Source organism: Rhopalosiphum maidis, chromosome 4 (genome assembly GCF_003676215.2).
Source record: "Rhopalosiphum maidis isolate BTI-1 chromosome 4, ASM367621v3, whole genome shotgun sequence".
NCBI lineage: Eukaryota > Metazoa > Arthropoda > Insecta > Hemiptera > Aphididae > Rhopalosiphum > Rhopalosiphum maidis.
Window position 1 is genome coordinate 5,412,878 of NC_040880.1, and position 21,617 is coordinate 5,434,494.

Sequence of the window (21,617 nt, forward strand, 5' to 3'; positions counted from 1 at the left end):
GTGGAGTGATGAATGTATTAATTTTAATAAAAACTGTGTTATTTACACAATGAGTAATCAATAAAATACTTTGATTTTTAAAAATAAAAGTGGTTTTAGATAGGTAATTTGTTCTTGTTTGGACATTCAGCAGATCAAAAATTGTTAGTACTTTTTTTATAATTGAAAAAACTGGAACTTTAACACAAATTCAGTGTTTGACAAAATTTTTTTGGTTTTTTGGAGTAACTTTAAAATAAATAATTGTAAGTATTTTAAATTTATATTATTTTTCTATTTACAATTCAATTTTCAAAATATTTAAACCATTTTTGAGTTCTTTATAGCCTTTTAAAAGTAATGTTCAATATTTTATATGTATATACAAATGATAAAAAGTTATTCGTATGGTAAAAATGTTTGAAAATGTAATACAAGATCCTATTTAAGTTGTTTTTATACCTATATTAAAGCACATAAATACATTGAAAAAATATTTTTGAAAATTTAGTAGTTTATGTTGAAACTATAAAATCAAACAAATTTATAGACCATCATTTATTTTTTATTTAAGTTTAAATTTAGAAGAAATTACTTATTTAAACAAAAGTTTAAATAAGTAAATAAGTTTATTTACTTTTTCCAAACAAAAGTTATATTAACCTACTGTAATACCCACTAAAAATAAAATAATTGTCTTCAATAGCTCTAACCTATAGGTATATCAAAAAATATACTTATACTAGTAGATCATCTTCGCTTATAATCATTTTTCGTACACAAAAATACAAAACATATCATTGAATTCAAATTTAACACACTCACAATAGTGACTTACTCAACATTTAATGTACAACAAAGTGGTACCCGCTGGCCTACCTTTGTTTTTACTCATTCTAAAGTAAGCTCTTAATCAAAAACGAACCAAATCTGATACCAGTGGTACTCTACTCATCTACTCAAGTATTAAACTAACAATTTTAATTTTAAATTTGATTATGATTATAATTCACATTGAATAGAGGCAGTGTTATGAATGTTATGATGAAATAATAAAAATATTGAAGTGTATTTTATTTATGACGCAAAATCGGAAAATTTGTTAGCCCTCTAAGCCCGACAACAAAAAAAATCCTGAATGGACGCCAGTTCGCTAGAATTGAAAAGATTATATATATAGAAATTATTATAAATATGAAATATTTATTTTAATTATCTCTAATATTATATTTTATTATTCTTTTATCAATTGGAAAATGTTAACAACCAAGATGAATTGATATCAATCCAAACATCCTATTTTTTATCCACGATGATTTTATCTATGGTTTCTGTGCAGATAAAAGACTATTATTATTAATTAATAATTATTACCTTTATCACAGACTATATTATAGGTATTTGTGACTTTTCCAAAATCGCGTTTTACCTAATATTCAGTTTGTGTTTTTTTCATTTTTGTTTATGTATCAAATATCTATAATATTAAAATGAAACGTTTCAGTACATGTTTGTATAAAAAATGCAGTGGTTCGTTATGGTGTAAGTACAAATACTTTTCTACAATTTATCATACTTCACACTTCACTGTCAATAATATATTGTTTTTCCCAAAGTGAATTATTTTTCTAATGAATCGTGTTTATGTTTTAGCCATAAGATATGTTTCAACATCTGCAGATGTTCATCCTAAGAATGAAATTGTAGCCTATCAAAATGATTTGTTTGACAAAGAACAAAAACGCCAAAGAGAAGCTGTTGGTCGTATTGAAAAGATTACAGTTAAATACATCGGAGTCCCTGAAAATGTCACTTTATCTATGAATAAAGGGATTTCAACCCCATTTCATTGTGCTCAACGTATGTTAAATTGTTAATATTAATGTACTGGTTATTTGTAATAATTATCTGATTAATTGTAGACATATCTGAAATGTTGGTTAAAAGAAGTGGATTGGCCTTAATTGATGACACACATCTATGGGATATGCATAGACCACTAGAATCAGACTGTGAACTGACTTTCATGCATGCACAGTATCTACCAGACCCATATCATTTCAACAGAGCATATTGGCGAAGTTGTTCGCTTATACTAGGAGCTGTAATTTCTAAAGCTTTTAAAACCAATATTCAACCAACTTTACATAGCTTTCCTTCACCTAATGGTAAATTATTCATAATTAATTTATATTAAATTGTACATCCCTAGGCTATTAAATTGTTGAATGTGTTCAGCCATTTGATGTCCTTTGTCTTATACATTCACATATAACATTTATAGTTAGTTTCTTTTACATTCACATTCCAATTTATAAAATATATTTTCAAGACATGGAATAGAAAACTTATAACTAGTATGATTATATTGAAGGATTATTTTTTAAAAGCAATAGTATAAAGCTTTTAAAGGTAATGTTGTATAAAGCAATAATAAGATAGAAGATCCATGTTAACCTATGAATTCAAAACCTGGACAACCACTAATAATATAGAAAAGAGACTCAGGTCGTTTGAAAATAAAATATAGAAAATAATTTGTGCTCTTGTCTATGATAACAGAACAAGTGTATAGAGAAAACAATTTAATTGGTAACTACAGGATGAGATAGGACTGGCACCAGTTTATAGCTTTATAAGTGCCCAGCGTATACAATGGCTTGATCATATAATGTGCGGTGCTGTAATGGAGATTTACAGGGAAGAGGCCTTGTGTGCGGCCTAAAAAGAGATGGATGGATGCAATGGAAGATCTCAAGAAAATAAGGAACAAGAGTGGAGAATAATATATCATAACAGAAAAGAGTGGAGACAGTTGTGATGGCGGCAAATACTTTATAAAGTAATAAGTGCCAATAGAATAAGAAGAAAGTATTTTTACAAAGAATTTCAAAAACTAATATGCATTTAACGCAAAAAATTACGTTAACGTTTTTTACAGCAAATAATTACTATCAAGTTGAAGAAAATACATAATAATATAATAAATTCCCTAATTAACCTCCTCCTTCCAACATAAATACTCCACTATTTTCTTTGTTATTTTACATATACCTTGTTATGTAAATATATATATATTGATCTACAAATTTAAAATTTTTCTTTACTTTAATCCTTCAAAATATTTTAGTTACTATTTATTATTTAATGTTTATGTTGATTATTTAATTTAATTTAATATTTTATTTTTAAATTAGTGAAAAGCGGAAGTTTTGTTTATGATGTGGAGTTATCAAATTTACCAGAATGGACTCCAACAGAAAATGAACTTCGAATTTTATCAGCCAACATGGTTAAATTTGCACAAAAATCTTATAAATTTGACAGACTTGCCGTTTCTGAAGAACTTGCATTAGACATATTCCAGGAAAATAAATTTAAAAAAGAACAAGTACCAAATATTGCACAACAATCAATTGGTAAGGATCTTATAATCTTATAATCTTATAAATTATATCTAACAAATTGATGCACAGTGAGAATTATTAAAACTATAAAAATCATTTCTAAATTAATCAATTTTCTAATAATACTATTGCAATAGCTTATATGTGATACAGTTATATAGCTTATAAGTTCTGGAACTAATTTAAACAAATTTTAATACTTATCAGTAATGTAGGATAAAATATATATTATAGCCACAGAATTATTCTGTGTTAAGTTTCTAGAAATACATTTGAAAATAAAATACCTATATATAACTTAATTATTTAAAATAAATTTTATCTATTTTATTATGTGTGTGACAGGGCATTTGATAAATTGATAAATAAAAATGTACTCGCCATTTAAAATATTAATATAACTATAGAATCCATATTGAGAGTACTGTTATTACAGTATTATTCAAAAATCATAATTATTCCCGAGCATCAGTAATCATTAATATTGCTATAGAAATTCTTATCCGTTAATTCCAGTCAATGTGTTAATAATAAAGTAGCTGATTAAAATTAAGAGGATGTCAGCGCATTGTTTGTTTTCTCTCTCTAGCCCATACGCAACATAGACAAAACGCATTTACGCAGTCTGAGTAGAACTCGCTCAATTTTGGTTCTAGAGTAAATATACCTATTATAAAATTAAATTTTTGAAAAGTTATAAAGGTTATTTAAAAATGTTATAATTTATAGCTATTTCTTAACGATATAATTAACGCTGTATTGAGAATAATGGAAAAAAACTCATCGTCTTGTATTCAGAAATATTATCAAAATTTAATTTTATAATAGGTTTATTTACTCTAGAACCAAAATTGAGCAAGTTCTACTTAGACTGCGTAAATGCGTTTTGTCTATGTTGCGCGTGGGTTAGAGAGAGAAAACAAACAGTGCACTGATATTCTCTTAACATTATTTATTATGAAAATAACTAAAATTTGTTTTAAAATCATCTATTGAATACATAAATATTGTCTTCCACGTGACTCAGTATTCATCAAAGTTTTTTACCGGTTAGATTAATTCTCTTGCACTATTATACATAATTAATTTCAGATTTTCTGTACTCCCTCCTTGCCTAACAAGTTTCCGTTTTCCATTCTTTTCCCCCTTTTTTTATTTTCGTATTCTCCTTTATTAGGTTTACATGTGTTATGTTACTTGCAAACGAGAACTAATTAGTAATTAATATAATAACTAATATTGTTATTTTTATTTGACTTGTATTAATATCTGTATAAATAAATAATTATTGATTTAGATAAAAAGGTGGTTTTATACAGAATTGATGATCATATTGATATAAGTCGAGGACCTATGATTGGTAATACAGATTTATTAGGACGCTGTACTATAACTGCGGTATGTTAAACACTTTTTTTTAAATAATAAAGTTATATTTTACTTAGGATAGAAAAAATGTGTATTTATATGATTTTGTTTTCTTATTAAATTAGGTACATCGTTTAGACACTAAGAGTGGCCATTTATACAGATTTCAAGGAGTCTCTTTACCCAAAAATATTATGGTAAATATAATTAATTATATTTCTATGCGATAGTTAATATTGAATTGTATATATAAATGAATGTTTTGTATGTAGAAATATTGAAAAATCTTATTTGTTGAAATTGACTTTAAATGTTTGACTAAAGAAAAATTATATATTTTGAGTTTTGTAGAATTCATTTATATATAATATAACTTTACATATACCATAGTAGATAATAGCTACTCAGCTTATTATACAATTTGAATCAAATAATACTAACAAAACTTATATTTTAATATCATTAATATTTTATTTTTATTCTAGTTAAACCATTTTGCTTATTCTTTGTTAGAACAAAGGGCCAAAAAATTAGTAAGTTTTCTTTTTTCGCTAATTTTCTTATAAAATTGTTTTAATTATTTGTTTTTCTTTTAGAATGCAGCAAGGTGGGTAGATCAAGCTCAAAATGATACATATGTTCCACAATTTTCTCGAGAAGAAACTGCAGCATAACTTAAGATACTTATAGTACATTTTATTAATAAATTATTCATAATAAAATTGTTGTTCAAATTCATCATTGCATTTACCTTTATGTTTTATTAATTTAATTTGAATACTTTAAAATGAATTAAACTATAAAGCGAGGTTATTTTTTGAAAATAACTGGCTCATATTATTTTAAATAAAAACTAATCATACATTTATAAATTATAAAAATAAGTGAATTAAGCTAAATTTGTAGTGATTAATATAGCAGTCTATTTATTATAAGCGTGAACTATTTATAATTATTCTGCTATATTTAATTTACTTATATTTGTTATTGAAGCTCATTTTTAAAGTACCAGTTAACGAATATGATTATATTTAAATATAAGAAAAATTCATATAATGGGAAAAGTAACCTAACTAATTCTTAGTCCATGATATATGTTAATAATGATACTGATAATTTGGGTGAGTAAATTATGTGCGCAAATCTAAATTAAAACCAGATTTGTATAATCATGCTACTGAATAAATTTAAATAAGTGTATCTCATTTATTGCTTAGCTTATTTAATCATATGATACTAAATAAATTATTGTATTCTATAGAAAAGCAGATGAATAATAATAATAATTATTATTAATATATATAAAAAAACCACTAAAAAAAGTGTTAACATAAAGTAACTAGTTGGAATCGCTAAAATATAACTAAATTATTTGCACCAATATAGTTTTTGAAATACACTATTTATAGTTATCCAATGTTATAAAATATTTTTATTGGTTTTTTAAAATTATTAAACATAAAAAATATCTTAATATCCTAATATATAGGTATTTAAAAAAATAAATTATCTGTATGAATATAAAAATGAAATTATGTTTGTTGGTAAATGCAAACTTGAAAACATATCGATCGATTATGTTCCGTGATTTAACATACGTCCAGTTTTTTTAGTGTTCGTATTGTTTGTAATATCCCAATTAAGGTTTTAAGCAAAAGAAAAATTTGTAAAGTTATTTGTAAAATTAAAAAGTTTGAGGAAAACTTAAGGCAGTTTTTTGGATAGGATTTTTAATACAATATTATATAATATATTATTTATTATCCGGTATATATATGGATAAATAAATGTCTTATTATTTTTTATTTATGTAATTTATTTATTCAAGGATATGTTGCACAAGTTGCGACCACGAATAGAGATATTATTGACATAAATTAAAAATTATAAATTATAATTATTAACTATAACTATAATATTCAAACTAACTAGCATAACCAACGGGCTAACATGTACAATAATTTAAGAAATAACTGAATAGTAAATATTGAAATAGCATTAAATTAAAATTCTTAAAATTGTGGTATGATACAATACAATACCTGCTGAGAACCATGTGATGTGTGGTCACACTGTTTCCAAAGACGATACGTATTTCGTATCTCCGCGACTATAAGTTCCTAACCTATAAAAATTTGTATATTATGAATGTTGTGACTTGTGTTCGTGTATTCTCGTTCTCTTGATTTCAGTCCTCGAGTCCTGTTCAAGTTTCTCATTTTTCTTCGTTCCTGAAGCAAAATGGTAAGTTATTATAATGTATTTTTTTAAATTTTATTTTCATTATTATTATTCATGTTGGTCTAACTTGGTCTTGATAGTGTTCATAAATTATACTGCAACTTCAATATATTTCATTTGAGTTATTGTCGGAAAGTCTTTGAAAACCATGTGGCATGAAGAATAAATGAGTAGCGTTTATTTCACATTCGTTTTAATTATTGGTATTTCTAAAAAATTATATACATTAAAATGTCATCCATCGATTCGTGTGATTGCTGCGAGTTACGTAGTACTGGTGTACTTGATTTGAGAATGATATAACTAATGATTTAACATGTTTATTTTACTCGGGACCTGTAGGTAACTTTCATGTTTTCTATTATACTAATATGTATACGTTATTTTGTGCCAATCAATGTTTATAATATTCTATCTCATGGTTATGTTTCAATTGACAAGTTGCATTCATTCTTATGAAGTTCGTCATTTTCAAGCTCTTAATAGTTAATAATACATTTATTATTATTGATTAACATTAAATAACAACGATCTTATTATATATACTGCAAACAGTAACAAATTACTAATAAATATTCTTACAGTAAGAAAGTGGTATAATTGTCTGTAGTGTAGGGCATTGAGGATATTGTTTGAATATAATGTTTTTATATCTTTGATAGTTTGTCTGATTTTAAACATTTTAAATAATTCCATGTATCACTATAAATCTCATGTTTTAGACTACCAGTAAGAAGAAGACTAGGAAGTTACGAGGTCATGTCAGTCATGGACACGGTCGTATTGGTATGTATTATACTTACTACTAAACTACTTTTGTAATTAAATATAATTTAAACTATTTTCAATATTTGCACCATTTGATCAACAAAATAACAAATTCTAGTTTTTTGTTATATAGTGTGTGCTATAAAAATTTGATTTGTTTTTCAATTAACAATTTATTTAATTTTATAATATCAATTGAAGAAATTGAATCTACACAGATTATTTAAAATTTATTTTAAAACACGCATGAGTATTTAATGTAATGAATATTTATAAATTAAATAACCAAGATGATGATAATCAGTTTAGCGACAGGCGGTCTGAAGTACAATTTTTATGTGGCTAGTTTATTTTAATCTGATTGGTCTATGTGTAAAGTTGTTGTAATAATTTTTAGTTGTATGAATATCATTAATGAATTTTGTTTTAATAATTTAGGTAAACACAGGAAGCATCCCGGAGGTAGAGGTAATGCTGGTGGTATGCATCACCATAGAATAAATTTTGACAAATACCATCCTGGTTATTTTGGAAAGGTAACAACCATGATGAAGATTATTTAAGTTAACAATTATTATAGGGATGTCCTAAAACTTAATAAATAACTCCTATAGGATTGACATTTTTATTAAATCAAACTATACTGTTATTATGACTTATTAGTGAATGCAGTAATAATAAAAAGAAAATTAAGTGACTATATAGTATTAAAATATAAACACTATATACTTGAAAAAAAATGTAATCTCATTCACTTAATGTAAAATGTGTATTTTTTAGATACACAAATATATAGTCATTCTTTTATAAATTAAATCTTACATTGTACTATTTATGGTGAGAACCTAATACTAGTGTTATCCAGGCACTATCTAAGATATGTTAAATATGTAATGAAGCCTTACAAATTGAGTATGGTTCTTATTATGAATAGAGTATACTGATAAATAATTTTTCCATTCATTTTATCATAATGACCTATGTTTTTTAGTTGGGTATGCGTAATTACCATTTAAGAAGAAATTCAAAATGGTGTCCTGCTATTAACCTTGAACAACTATACACTTTAATCCCTGAAGAAACTAGACAGAAATACGAAAATGACAAAGAAAAAGCAGTTGTCATTGATGTTGTCCAAAAGGTATTTACATATGTTTTTTTATAACTTGAAATTGATTCATAGTGATGATAAAATTATTGTTTAGCGACAGGCGGTCTGAAGTACAAATTTTCATGTTGCCAAAATATATTCTGATAGATTCAATTTTTAATTTTATGTTTAATATATATATATATCAATATTAATAATAATATTACTATTATGTACTATTAAAAAAAAATCTTATTTTTCAGGGTTATTACAAAGTATTGGGAAAAGGTAATCTTCCCAATCAGCCACTTATTGTAAAGGCTAAATTCTTTTCCAAGGTTGCTGAGCAAAAGATTAAGAAAGTTGGTGGTGCCTGTGTACTCCAAGCTTAACTTGATTTATATGTATAAATGACCAATTATATTGAAAAATATAATAAAAACAACTGTTTTTTAAACATCGATTACTGAGTTTTTATTAACATATAATAAAAGTTATTTGAAAGCTCACAATAGTGATTCCAATAAAATGCAATAATTTAGTTAGATAATTACTATCACAAATATAGAGAAGTTAATGGCCATGTATATGTTACAGGCAATATAGAGTTTTCTCTAGTCCGTGCGACAAAAACTAGCTGGTTACCCCCAAGAACCGCCCATCGTACACCGTGGGTTCTCAAACTGCGCCCTGCTGTAAGGTTTACACAATAAATGCGGCAATTAGTTTTGGAAATATGACAACCACTGAGTGGAAATCACCGCTAAAGTTGCGCTGGTCATCAGCCAGTTTTCGTTGCACGAACTATAGATTTTTACTATTAGTAATTTCTTGAAATCTATTCAATGCTGAATGGCAATTTTATTTGAAAATACACATATATGTACTACACAAATGAATTGGATAAAAGTAGTAGTAAGCTGTGAATTTATCAATTAAATATGCATTTAAGATAGATTTTAATTTAATTTTTATAGTTGATACTAGTATATTATGTGCATAAAAATGTATTTATTTAATCAAAAAGTTACATTTGAATTTTGAAGTTGATTGATTCTTTAATTATGTTATTTGCCTGAAACATTTCTTATAAAGATATTAATTTGGCGTAATTTAATTAAAAATAGCAGAAATTAACTAACAAAGGAAAAAATGCAAAAGAATAGTTTTATAAATGAATTTGTTACGTAATTCAAATCAAGTACTTACAAAGCCACATTTCATAATCACTAAACAAATAAAAATGCACTTTCCAACAATTTCACAGCCCTAATCATGACGTTTGTGATAAATATGTAGGCAAAAATTTATTTTAGACTCATTTGAACTATATCTGGTTTTTACCAAATTACAGTTGCCATACTATTACTGATGATCCATTTACATAAAGAGAACAAACATGGAGGTAATATAAAGTACGAAGACATCTAACAAATTTTAAATATGATGAATCTAAGAACTTCAAATGCTATCTTTACGATTGTATCTAAAAGAGGAATAAAATAATGATTAATTGAGTAGTTAAAACTGAGATCATTATAATCTAGAAAAAGAGTTCTAATACTGTAGCATTATTATGAGAGATGAGGATCTGGTGAAGAAAATAACAACGCTTAGAAAGGTTTAAGGATAGGCCCAAATGAAATACCCAGTCTTCAAAAATGTCTCGCTGAAGCAAAACACAAATGGTGATCTAATAGTATGAAAAAAATTATTTAAATAAAACAACCACGATATAGTTATTATGTCTAATATACCAGTTATTGGTGTTATTTTTGAAAATAACAATCTAAGTAAATATTTGGGTAAGATTATTTAAATTAAAGAGATAACAATGTTATTAATTAGCAACTTAAGATACAATGTAATAACTGTATTACAAGTTGCAAAGTTAATGTAACATGTCTGAAAGTATCATCAAAAACTAATATATATTTTATATCCCAATTCATAATATAAAACTTAAAACAATATGTGTTAATTTTATTTTTGTTTTTGCTATTCTCAATTATCTATTTATATTTTAGCTAATTTTCCTCCCTATTGTTGTGATTGTAATTGTGAGCAAAGCGATGAATGTATTAGTTTTACACTAATGTTTTTTGTGTCTGTTATGGTCTTTTGGAGTATTCAAAATACCTTGGAAGTGGTTTCTGGCATCAAATTGTATGTGGTTGATACTTGTGAGAGGGTCTAAAATAAAATATTACCAATACTTAAAAATATATTTATTTTATTGCAAATAGAAAATTATAAAATATAAATTAACTGCATAATATTAGTGTTTAAACAGAGAAAAATTAAATTGCTAACTGTTTCAACATCAGTATCTTCTTGACAATACACTAATTTCCACTACCAGAATTTTGACAGAAAACTTAACTATAGCCTTGAAAAACTTCTTTAATTTTCTATCTATTGACTTTAAAACTTTTACTTAGATCAGATACTAAAACTTATAAAATTATAACATTTTAAATATATTTAATTAGTACAATTGAATTATATTAATTCAATTGGCAGATTATATGTTTGAAATTGATAACAATTCACTAGAATATTGTAAAATTAAGAACGATTTAATTGTACATACTTCAAAAGTAAAGAGATAAAAATTAAATTTCTAAAATATGTTTCTGTATATTTTATCAGAGATCTGTCAAAAAAAAAAAATGAATATTTATTCTTAAATATGAGATTGAATGATTGAATTAAAAAAAAAATCGGTATTGGTGGCTGACTTCACTATACTATGGTAGTGTGTTGTAACAATGAAAACTTTAAATTTTATAAAGGAATTACTCAAAATAGTATTATATTTTATTGGTTTAAAATTTAAATGGTAATATAATTACAAATTTAATTTATAATACAAAGAAAGAAGCTCGTTAACAATATACTAAACAAAAATTATGTTTACATGAATTTATTTACAAGTATATACATTGAACTTAAGGTTTTATTATTGAATATAATTCGAAAAAAAATTCATGAAAAATGACTGTTGTTTGTATTGGAACTGTCATCAGATGAGTCTGAATTATGATTCCGTGTGTGTTTCTTGGACTTTTTTGATTTATGTTTATGTTTGGATCGTTTACTACCACGTTCTTTTTTGTGATCTTTTGAAGAACTATGATGGCTAGAATGCGACTTTTTTGAACGTCTGCTATTTCGATCTCTGTCACGAGATGAATACCGACTAAACATAAATTAAATGTCAAATATTGGGCAAAAAGAATAAATTAAAAAACTTTAAATTATCTCTATAAAATAAAAATAAAATTAAAAGATAATAGTGTAAATATGTATAATGTATATATACAAATTAATTCTCTAAACACTCATTATTTCATCAAATATTGACTTTTTTCATTTTTTTCAACACTATTAAATTTTGATTTTCAAATGACAACCTATATTTAAACTTTAAAGTTTACTAAATTAATAGGGCTATTTTTTTCATGAACTTTAACGTTCAAATAATTATTTTTGTTATTTTTTTAGCAAAATATAGCTTTTCAAAGTTAGGCAGTTATCGATTTTTAAAATATTTTTTGTTTCTGAATAATATTCAAATGTAATAAACTCGTTATCAACTATCGACGCAGTGATGTACTTTGTACTTGTAGGTAGTTATCAACCGATAACTATAAGTTATCTACACTAAAAACTAATAGATAACCGTGCTAACGCCTCACAGCCATAAAACCTGAAGGACGAATACTTAAAAACTTCAAACCACCCAACTTTGAGCAGCACTAACGGTTAAATGAAAACAATAATTCTATCCATAAGAAAAAATAGCCCCACCATTTTATGAACTTTAAATATAGAATATCATTTAAAAATCAAAAGTTCTATTTTACTATTAAATAAATATAAGGATGAAAAAAATAAAACTATTATATAGTTTTAAAAAAGAATAAAATTAATAATTTTGAAAAAAAAAATTGTAAAAAGTCAACACTTTTTGAAATAATGATTTTTTAATGATAAAAGAATCACCCTATATATATATATATATATAATAAAATATGTTTAGGTGGGTCTGTTATTATAACAATATTTGATAACTACTTACTGATCTGGGGTTTTTTCTTTGTTTTCGTCATAATGCTTTATTCGTTTGTAATTATCTTTTTCTTTCTCATACCTTTCTATTTTTTTACGTTTATTGTCTTTAGATAATGTTTCTGAAATAAATATAAAATCTATGGTGTACAAACATTACAAACAATTAATTATTTTTAACATCCTTTTAAAAGTTATAACTTAGGAGTTGGGAGTTAGAATATAAATTGGTTAAGTTTGTTGAAGTGTAAAAAAGTAACTTATTGCTAAATGGATAGTATTATCTCAAACTGTGGAGGATATGATATGAATCTAGAGTTGTAAAACTATGGTAAGGTTTTAAACAAAATTTTAGTGAAAGGCAATAGGAGAAATATCAGTATAAAAAATTTAATTTATTATGATTTATGACAATATAAAAATATTTACTTGATGGATTATATTAGTACTTAAAATTTAAATTATAAAAAAAAATTAATTCGATACCTTGGAGTCTTGATTGCAAAGATAATTTGCTACTTCTATTTCCATTTATATTTTTATTTAAATGACCATCATTAGATATGTCTTCATCACTAGAAAGTGTAAAACAATTTTCATTAATTTGGATTAAAAATTCAATACAAATTTTATAAAATAATTTTTAACACCATACCTAGAACCAATAGATATTATGTCTTGTACTTTGGAAGACGGTGGTTGAATATTTGAATCTTTTACTTCAACATCAGGTAAACCATTTTTTTCATCTGTAGATGTTTTCTGATCAACAGTATTCACTACAGAATTATGAACTGGTGAATCTATAGAAATAATATCATATATTATGTTGTATGAGTATAGATTAAATTATTACAGTACAACTAATGCTATAATAAAAACTACCTAGAATTTGAGTGTCTGACTTTTCGCTTGGCTTAATGGTATTTGAATTTTTTGAAGATGATATAATTTTCATAGACGCCAAAAATTGTGCAGCTTTTCTTTTTCTTTCAGCTTGAATTTTTTCTTTTTCTTTTTTAGTACGTTCTCTTTCTAGCATAGAAAGTTTTTCTTTTGCAGCCATAGCTAATTTGTCTTTTAATCTTTCTTCAGCTGTAATTAAGTTAAATTAATTAATTATGTATTTGATACATATTTTTAATAGAACTTTCTAACAAAAAAGTATAATTTATATTTAGGATGGCATTCATAAATTAAATATTCACTAGAAACCTTTATTTTGTGACTGTAATTTGAACATGTAATTTCTTTAAATAATTATTTATTAAATTAATACAATATAAATTATTATGATGTTTAAATGATAAAAAAAACTTTCACTACCACTCTTATATATAATGAGCATACCTAATTTAGCTGTATTTTGTAATGGATTTTTCTTGACAGACGTAGAAGATTTATTTAATTTAATATGATTTAATTCTGTTTTATCGATACGATCTTTTTTGTGTTCATCATCACTTGTTTCGTTTGAACTGTCTTCAAGAGCACTTTTTTTTATCTCTACTGATTCAGATTCTTTTTGTTTTTTTAGTGAAAAACATACAGGTACTGTAATAAAAATACACAAAAGTTAATTATTTAATTATAATTACATTTATTATTATTATTGGAGAGAAGAAAAACAATTTAAACAATTACAATATGATATAATACATTTGTAATGTGAATCTCTTGATAGGGTAAGTCAATCTTAAGCAAAAGCGCCTTAGACAGAATCTACTGTATATGTATGTATGTATATAAATATCTGTATTAAATTATAAACTAAATTAAATATTACATTTTTTTATGCAAGTATGATTTCTGTATTATTATTAGTTTATAATAAAATCATATACAAAGGTATTAGTAAAATTTATGGAAGTTAAATACTCTATAAGTATTACGTTAATATTTCATTAGCCACTACCAAAAGTTAGATGGTCCCAAGTTCTCTTTCCCTTAGCAAAAACACAGTTACAGTTAAGTGTGAATATTTATAAGATTAACTGAAAACTAATGAGTTGCAACAATTACATAATAAAATAAATAATATTTACTTAAGGACATAATACATATAATAATAAATAATACATTTTTCATAATTACATTTGGAATTTGTTTTTGAATCCATATTTAGTTTTAACGGAGCTGTTTGTTCCAACCGTTTAATGGTGGCATACAATTTAAGCTTTTGAGTATAATATGCATTAAAACAGTCATCAGGTTCTAGGAATTTCAGTCTTGGATCCTCTAAATATAAAACAATCAATTAAAATATTTTGAACTAAATGTCATAATAATGTATTTACGTCTTTTTCGAGCAGTTTCTTCAAATTGTTTTCCGTTTTTTGTCACATAAGAAGCCATTTTATCAATAATGATTTGTAAATCATTAGGTGGCACATCAATACCAACAGTAACATTTTGTTGAACTGGATTGGAAATCTCTGCTTCTGTTTTAGTATTAGCAGTTGCCTAAATATACAAAATATACTTCAATATTTAGCTATAATCATAATGAAAAATAGAAAAGCAAAAAGTTTTATCGTAACACAACTTAAAAATATCCTTTATAAGTTTATAATCTCTATAAGTTTGTGTTAACCAAGATTAATCTCAATTATGTACAATGACTAATCAATTTATAAATTAACATAATTTAATTATATGCATACCTCAACTGAGCTTAGTTCATCAATTATTTCATTATCATCTGTATCTGGAGAATTTGGAGCATTTAATGTAGACTGAGAAACTAATTTTTTTTTCAGTCGCCGTCTAGCTGATTTAGTAAGTCCATCAAACTCTGATGTAGTTACAGTAATGGGAGGAGTTTCTACTTCATTTATAATGGTTTCCTCTACAGGCATGGCAGATTGTTTCTCTTTAATTTTGTTTACTAGTAATGAGTACGAACAGTCAGCAGAAGGTTTGTATGTTATGTTTGGTATAAATGGCGTCTGCAAATAAAGTCAATAATAAATAAATTATTATTTAGTAATGGTACTGAGTTGAGAGTTGTGTGCAAAATGGAATTTGATTGTCAAAGTTATTCTGAATAAAAATGGTAATGATACGAGTAGGAATTATATTAGGGAAAAATTGTATTAATATCTTCTGAATTATGAGCTAAATAAATAATTAGCTCACAATAAAATTGAAAATTTTAAATAAATTATTATTGATCCATTTGAGAATTTAGTCTAAAATTATTAAACGCAGATAATTTCTATAAAAAAAATTAGTTTGATAAAGATTAAAAAATACAACATAAGACATAATAGGAATAAAATTTGTCTAGGTTGAAGCTAAAAAAATTGGAGTAATAGTAACTCGATCTGCTCACATTTATTACCTGAAAAATAAAACATAACATTGAAATTGTATACAAAGATTATTAAAAATCAGTTAAATACTTAAATATATTTTTTGATGGATGAAATAGTGTGTACATTGTTAAAATGATTTTGTTTATTTCGTGAAAATAATTGATTTACTGGTTGATTAATTAAAATTAAAGAGACTGTACTTAAGTATTTAAAATAGCATGGATAATCCTTAACTTACCTTACTTGTTTAAAATTAATAGAATATAAGAAGGTTAAAATCTTTTTCTCTAAACGAGGTATATTATTATAATACAGCAAACATAATTCTACAAATTCCTCTAACCTTACCTGTCTAAAACTTCTTTAATTCTTTAATACTTCTTTATTTATTTATTAATACATTTAATTTATTATCAAATGAAACAATAATAAATTCATATTTATTATAATTAATTTAAAACCTTAGTGTTTGAACAAATTGCTTAAATAACAAACCTAAATAATGTATGTAACCTAACCTAATATATTGTTCTTAAAGTTAATTAGTTTACTTAAGACATACTTTAGCACTAATAATTCAATATTGAGAATTTTCATAAGTCTAAAATGAATTTAATTAATGTATGAACACTAATATATTATTTGTAATGAAAATTCAAAATAACAAGATATTAATTGTTTGGATTAAAAATAAATGTTATTTATGTATTAAATAAAAACCATTAAAAGTTTTACAACAGAACAAATTAATATTGGTCGACATAATACAAGTTAATATTAAATAGATAAATAAAATAAGTTTGAAGAACTAACAAACATTTTATTTATTTAACAATGCATAATTATATTAATGATAGTAAAATATTATGTTAAGTTCTTAAAAAATATGAAAATTTGAAAAAAACATTATTAATTTATGAAAATGAATTTATTGTGATAAAAATTATATATTATACTAAACAAATAATATCAGTTTCAAAATTAATACATGGAGTATATAATTAATCTATGTTTAAGAAATTTCAATTTTTTATTATATTTGATTTTAAACAAGGAATTATTGCTTTGTAAAAATAAAATGATTTTTTTATTTGTAAGATAATTCTTTTAATAATTAAAACTTAAAAACACCATAACAATTACATATAATAATAATATTACGAATTAAAAAGAAGAATTCTTAAAGTTTACAAAACAAATGTATAAAAATGTCATTGATATTTAAAATATATGTAATGGAATTATTAAGGATTTTTTAAGATTTCATATTATTGAACATTTGAAATTATTAACAAAAATATAATACAATTGTCTATATCTGGTAATTTTTTGAAACCAAGCACATCACTTCTTTAAGACAAAGGTTGTATTAAATCAATGCTTATAAGCAATAAACTGCCTAATATTTGAACAATATTTATTTTTACATAAAATATTAACCCAATTACAAACTATGGAAATATCTAAAAATGTATCCAATTATCAAATTATTACTTTCAAAACATTTAACAATTTAAAAGGTATCACATAACTTACCAGCATCCAGACCGTGTGGCATTCAAGATGACTATTTCTGTATACACTTAAGTATCATCTTCATTTGTCTTGTAAATCATGGTTAATTACAATTTCATCAAAAATCTATTTTTATGAAATTTAACCAAAAGTCTTCTTCTTTACCTTTTACCTCATTATAATCCTATATGTATATAGATGATGTATTCCACTTGCAATATTATAAATGAATCACTTATCTACAGTTATAACCAACACATTATAATGCAATGATATCACTTGACGTCAAGTTCCTACTATTTAACAGATCAATTTGCTTAAAATAAAATATTTTATTCATTATATTGAATATTAAAAAAAAGATTAAACAATTTTTTTTTTTAATATTGAATAATTTTAATATTTCAATTTTTAATCAGAATTCTGAAATTAAAAATAAAGAAAGACTAAGATCATAATTATTATTTTATTATAAATATTATAAATGTTTATCTTAAATTGTAAATTAATTTGTATAATGAGCTTTCTTAAATATCACTATCTCAGCAGAGATAATATCTGTTGTACTTAAACATGTAAGTGAATGACGTTAGATATCACAGACAAGTAATGTTATCACATGGTTTTTTGTTTTCAAAATCATTAAATGTTAAACATTTTGTAGTAGAAGAAATACTAGGGCACCTACCGTTTCTGGTTGTTTTGCACTTTTTAATAGGCTTGGATGTAGGTAACTTTCTTCATTTGAGGAATCTAACGAATCTAAAAAAAAGTATTATAATTTATTATTGATTTTCATAAAAAGCACTTCTTATATTAAGTTAAATTATTGAGACAGACTTCCAATCAAAACAATTTAGAAAAAAAATATAATTTTAAGAAACATTTATTTAACAGGAATTTAAAACAGGTGCATGACATTATTGGTCTAGACACTACACGATCTCCCATCTTAAATTTTGGGGACAAAGAGTACAAAAATTCCAAATTTAAAAAAGTTAAAAAAAATGTTCATTCATTTTTTTTACTATCCAAAAATAAAAAATATTTTATGAACAAACTTGTCCAACAAAAAAAAAAATTTTTTTTTCAATATTTAAATACAATAAAATTATAAAATACATGTTAAATTAAATGGCGTTTTAATAAGAATTACTCTTATAGTTAATTAAGTATTGAAAAATAAATAAAAGTTCTATTATTTTTCTAGTTTCACTATTCTCTCGAATACAAAAACCCAGGTATAGATAGAAAATAATAATAAAATAGTGTAAATAGAAATATAGTTCTAATATTATTAATCTTAGAATTTGACATTCTATCTAACTGATTGTGTTTTCCTTTAATAAAGTAAAAATTTACCTTCAGCACTATCATTAGCAAGTGTAGGGTTATAACGGCAAGACCGGATAGCTGAAAGTACATGTTGATAGTAAGGGTAAAGTGGCCTGTCATATGACAAAAATTCAAACTGAGGATTGTGCGCTTGTTTAGCCTTCAATAAAACTTCCATTTGTGCTCCGTGTTTTGATATAAACAGTGCTGTTTTTTCGATAATAGCATTTAATTTTTTTGTTGGAGGCTAAAAGTAAAATAAAATTTAAAAATAACAAAATTCTTTTTTTTTATATTACTTAGTTTTTATCTTACCACATGCATATTAGAAGGAATTTCTAATTCCCTTGGTGGAATAAAAGCTTCTTCTAGTTCAGGATCATAATCTGTATCATCTGCAGTTTTTAGTTCAGATGTGTTTGAAGATTCATCCTCATATTTATAACCAACTTGTCCGTATTCTTTTTCATCATTATTTAAAGCCTGGTGGAGCCGTTTAAGTTCTTCCTCTGTACACAAATAAAAATATTTAAAAATAGTATAATTCATACATTTAGATGTATTATAAATAAATTTGATTAATTATTAATGATTTGTAATTTAATGTTTTTATGTACTCTAACATACGGTAAAATTTGAAATATATAATAACAATACACATAAATCTACATAATATAAATTAAAAATAAATTAGATGTTTACCTAATTAACTTTGAAATGACACAAAATGTTATATCAGCATATCATACATTAATAAATTTATAATAAACAAATAATATTCAAATAAATATTGAAAATTTTATTTTGTAAAATGCTCGGTACAATTTTACATATAATAAACTTGAAAAATTATAATTTTTTAAGGTATGTAAGAAGTGTTAAAAGTACTTTAATAAATTTAATGAATCGGAAATATATTAAATTATAAGCTGATATGCCGGGTTTAGGAGTTAAAAAACTAAAAATACTACAATATGCGTTTATATATGACTCAATAAACTTAAAATATGCACTAAAAATAATTTAAAAAAAATTTAATAAAAAGGATTTATTAGATATAAAAAAAAATTGTTATTATTATCATTGAATATTTTAATATTATAATTAATTATTATAAATTTCTTAAAAATTGGTTTTGAAAAAAAAAGTCTATGTATATATTATAATATAGATAAATATTTACTAAAAATATGTTGTTGTTAATAAAATTTCTGTCTTTGTGATTGAATTGAACTATTAGATGTATTCAAACTTATGAAACAGGAAAGCTCTACTATTATCGGCTAGACTGATAAACAGAAAATGAACGTCCAACATAATTGGATGTTATGAGAGCATACTTGAATAATTTCAATAAAACAACTTGGATAGCTATATTTTTAATCATTTCATTTATAAATCATGTTATTATGCAACATTTTTATGTCGGATAGCTACACAAATAATATTACTATGCGTCTATGCTTAAAACATATTTTTGCAATTAATTGTTCAAAATTTTAATTAATACATTTTGAACAATTATACTATTTATAAATCATTGAATATGCATCAATATAGCAAACAAATTAAAAATATGCAAAAACTTCTAAAATATGCTAAAACAAACAAAATACAATTTTATATTTGAATTATTTTTAACCATAAAGCATATTTTGATATCACTGCTATGTTTTACTATATCTATGATGGATATGCAAATGCTATAAGTCCCAAACCTAACTGATAAATAATAGAAAAATTTATTTCATAGATTTGAAATAAATTTAACTTGTGATTATAATTATAGAAATTAAATTTTAAACAATATTCATCATAATTACATTCTTAACAAAATGTGTTACCTTGATAAATTGATTCTTCTTCACTCTTATCATTGAGAGACTTATACCTTTCTTCATCACATAGTTGTTCGATTTTCTTTTCATCGGCTGTTAATCCTTCCCATCGACTTTGACCAAACGGTAAAGCTTCAACAGACTTTAGGTCACTTAAAGCCCCACGACAATCATATCTATAGAACAAACACATACAGAACTTTAATTTTGTGCTTTTGGATAATTATGTTATTTACCTGTCTATTTTTAATGTGTCGTCGCCCATCCAAGGTATCAAATGCTTCCCTTGATCAATAAAAAGAGCTTTTTCGTCGTCTTTAAATAGTTTGCACGAATACCCAAAGACCAAAAGTGTTTGTTTTTCATCTTCGGACGTACCATTGTTGGTAGACCGATTCTTATAAGCATTTATATAAGACATAACACGAAATAATCAATACGAAATAATAAAAAAATATGAATCACAAACTAATGAATCTTATAAATAACGAAAAATCCATATGATTATTTTATTACATTTCTTGTTTTTGAAAAACCAAAAATTCAAAAGTTAAAACACTGACTTTGAAACACCATTAGAATTGTAAAATATTGAAAGGTGAAAATTGAATAGTCTGAATAGTATATTATATTATTTACTGTATTAGTATGTGATAAAACATAATATTTAACTATTTAAGCATTA

General features: G+C 24.4%; 3 protein-coding genes across 3 annotated transcripts; 2 read left to right on the top strand and 1 right to left on the bottom strand.

Moving 5' to 3' along the window:
- Window positions 1-1,350: 1,350 nt before the first annotated feature.
- LOC113547841 (39S ribosomal protein L39, mitochondrial) lies at window positions 1,351-5,492 on the top strand. Its single transcript, XM_026948375.1, has 8 exons — window positions 1,351-1,521; window positions 1,633-1,839; window positions 1,902-2,147; window positions 3,177-3,398; window positions 4,684-4,784; window positions 4,880-4,951; window positions 5,240-5,287; window positions 5,351-5,492. The coding sequence occupies exons 1-8, from the start codon at window positions 1,470-1,472 to the stop codon at window positions 5,426-5,428; spliced, it is 1,026 nt and encodes a 341-aa protein (XP_026804176.1). The 5' UTR covers window positions 1,351-1,469; the 3' UTR covers window positions 5,429-5,492.
- A 1,400-nt stretch (window positions 5,493-6,892) lies between these two features.
- Window positions 6,893-9,316, top strand: LOC113551581 (60S ribosomal protein L27a). Its single transcript, XM_026953900.1, has 5 exons — window positions 6,893-6,998; window positions 7,718-7,781; window positions 8,202-8,299; window positions 8,755-8,904; window positions 9,117-9,316. The coding sequence occupies exons 1-5, from the start codon at window positions 6,996-6,998 to the stop codon at window positions 9,243-9,245; spliced, it is 444 nt and encodes a 147-aa protein (XP_026809701.1). The 5' UTR covers window positions 6,893-6,995; the 3' UTR covers window positions 9,246-9,316.
- Window positions 9,317-11,651: 2,335 nt separating this feature from the next.
- Window positions 11,652-21,546, bottom strand: LOC113548529 (protein suppressor of white apricot). The gene is made up of 14 exons (XM_026949464.1): window positions 21,169-21,546; window positions 20,939-21,108; window positions 19,410-19,603; window positions 19,122-19,341; window positions 18,448-18,521; window positions 15,591-15,875; window positions 15,225-15,390; window positions 15,022-15,165; window positions 14,278-14,481; window positions 13,813-14,022; window positions 13,583-13,730; window positions 13,414-13,502; window positions 12,938-13,049; window positions 11,652-12,055 (listed from the first exon to the last, which is right to left on the bottom strand). Exons 1-14 carry the CDS (start codon window positions 21,351-21,353, stop codon window positions 11,842-11,844), a joined length of 2,415 nt encoding a protein of 804 aa, XP_026805265.1. The 5' UTR covers window positions 21,354-21,546; the 3' UTR covers window positions 11,652-11,841.
- Between the last annotated feature and the right edge of the window lie 71 nt (window positions 21,547-21,617).

Excerpts from the sequence above, each read along its gene's own strand:
- LOC113548529 (XM_026949464.1), bottom strand. The coding sequence starts at position 21,353 with ATGTCTTATATAAATGCTTATAAGAATCGGTCTACCAACAATGGTACG. Across the intron at positions 15,166-15,224 it reads AGAAACTGCTCGAAAAAGAC|AGGATCCAAGACTGAAATTC; the intron begins GTAAATACATTA and ends TTTTATATTTAG. Across the intron at positions 12,056-12,937 it reads AAAGAAAAAACCCCAGATCA|TCGGTATTCATCTCGTGACA; the intron begins GTAAGTAGTTAT and ends ATTTATGTTTAG.
- LOC113551581 (XM_026953900.1), top strand. Across the intron at positions 8,300-8,754 it reads ATCCTGGTTATTTTGGAAAG|TTGGGTATGCGTAATTACCA; the intron begins GTAACAACCATG and ends TATGTTTTTTAG. Across the intron at positions 8,905-9,116 it reads TCATTGATGTTGTCCAAAAG|GGTTATTACAAAGTATTGGG; the intron begins GTATTTACATAT and ends CTTATTTTTCAG.
- LOC113547841 (XM_026948375.1), top strand. The coding sequence starts at position 1,470 with ATGAAACGTTTCAGTACATGTTTGTATAAAAAATGCAGTGGTTCGTTA. Across the intron at positions 3,399-4,683 it reads TATTGCACAACAATCAATTG|ATAAAAAGGTGGTTTTATAC; the intron begins GTAAGGATCTTA and ends TTATTGATTTAG. Across the intron at positions 5,288-5,350 it reads AACAAAGGGCCAAAAAATTA|AATGCAGCAAGGTGGGTAGA; the intron begins GTAAGTTTTCTT and ends TTTTTCTTTTAG.